Source organism: Berghia stephanieae, chromosome 14, assembly GCF_034508935.2.
Source record: "Berghia stephanieae isolate SIO BIC M18660-M18661 chromosome 14, UCSD_Bste_1.3, whole genome shotgun sequence".
NCBI lineage: Eukaryota > Metazoa > Mollusca > Gastropoda > Nudibranchia > Aeolidiidae > Berghia > Berghia stephanieae.
This window is the reverse complement of record NC_088373.1, coordinates 20447687-20449328: the sequence shown is the minus strand read 5'-3', so window position 1 is coordinate 20449328 and position 1642 is coordinate 20447687. Positions and strand designations below refer to the sequence as shown.

Sequence of the window (1642 nt, the reverse complement as noted above, 5' to 3'; positions counted from 1 at the left end):
TATTTTTAACATTAACACATTTTTCAAGAAAATTTGGCTTTATAGGTTTGTACGCGGAGCCATAGAATCTACCTTTCACGATCGGACCGGAATTTCTGACTTTTGATGATTTTCCAATAATTCTATTGATGTTGTGAGTTGGCAGCTTACGTCATGGGAAAGACATTTCAATCGGGCGATGTGGAAGGAGGAGTTTTCTACCCAAAATTTTAAATATGAGTTTATTAAGAATACTGAAAAATAGTGAGACATTCAAAAAAGCACTGTGACTTACTATAACGAAGGTCCTTATCTTCTTTTTGTTCTTTGTTCCATCGGATATTCACATTGACAGTAACATTCAGTCGTACCAAGTCAGTCGTTATATTTGAGAAGGACGAAGACCAACGATTATATTTAAGATATGTGCGGCAATGAGGTCTTGTGGTATGACGCACGTCTTTGGACCGATAGGTCAAGTAAAGGGTTCGAGTCCCACAGTTAGCGGCACACAGTTGAGTCCTTAGGAAAGGCTCTTTAGTCACAGTCTCTAGTCGTACTGAGGTGTAAAATGAGTACCTGGCCATTAACAGCGTTGTGTCTGAAAAAATACAATATTGCCTTATGGGCGTCACGTCTTACCCTACATGTTCAATGTTTTTGTTGACTGGGAAGACCCTGTAAAGCGATTGAGCATGGTTAGTGAAAATTTTGCTACGTCAATTATCAAGTTATTTCTCTTCCATCCATACCCAAATCTTCAGTTGTGTGTCATCTTCCTGTCAATGGATGCCTCTTTGGGCAGGCATGTGGGCACGCCTGTGAACAAGACTTCGGGCACACATTTGAGCAGGCGTGTGGGCACGCTTGTGGGCAGGCCTGTGGCCTTGCCTGTGAACAAGACTGCGGGCACACCTGTGGGCACGCCCGTGGGCACACCTGTGGGCACGCCCGTGGGCACGCCTATTCTTAAGAAAAAATGTGGCAAATTGATGTCACATCCGGTATGTATTACGATATCTATAAAATGTTATTTTTTAAAATCTGAAAATATAGGAAGCTGTATGTAATCTCTATACTGAAACGAATTAAAATTAACGCTATGTTTCATATTTGTGGCTATAAATACATTTTGCTGCACTTTGTTCAGCCCGACAGAATACCTGTGTGAGAGAATTGGTCAATTTTAAAAATAAAATTGAAAAGTCTGTCACATTAACTGATAAGAAGTCAGATAGCTCATTGGGTACAGTAACCGTTTGATTTCCTGTATAACCTATATTGATTCTAGGTACTGTCGATATTTTCTTCGTACCCTTCTCCGCCATTTCCGTACACCTAGCAATGATTGGGTAGCTAGGATTGTCATATCTAGAGGAATGTAATTTAAGTTAGACTAACCTCATATCCAAAGGGTAGCAAATAATTGTGATTGCTCATTTAACAAACTATGATAAACTCTGGCTCAAAGGGACTACTTTTTTAACCAGAGAACTTTATTTGTGAATGTGTTATTCCATAAGTATTGGGTGTAAACCCTAATATTCCTTAGTTAAATCAATTTAATGAATAGTACTTTGAAGATGATTAAATAATATTTTACTGTTATTGACTCGTTGAAGTGCTTAACTCTCTCCTTACCATCCATTTTCAGGATTTTCCC

At 38.9% G+C, this 1642-nt stretch overlaps 1 protein-coding gene across 1 annotated transcript in view; it reads left to right on the top strand.

The window, feature by feature from the left end:
* Window positions 1-1049, top strand: part of LOC144959532 (uncharacterized) — a 2148-nt gene extending 1099 nt beyond the window's left edge. Inside the window, exon 2 of the mRNA XM_078892148.1 lies at window positions 744-1049. Within this exon, the coding sequence (XP_078748274.1) occupies window positions 744-1049 (306 nt within the window). The remainder of the gene's footprint in view (window positions 1-743) is intronic.
* Window positions 1050-1642: the final 593 nt, after the last annotated feature.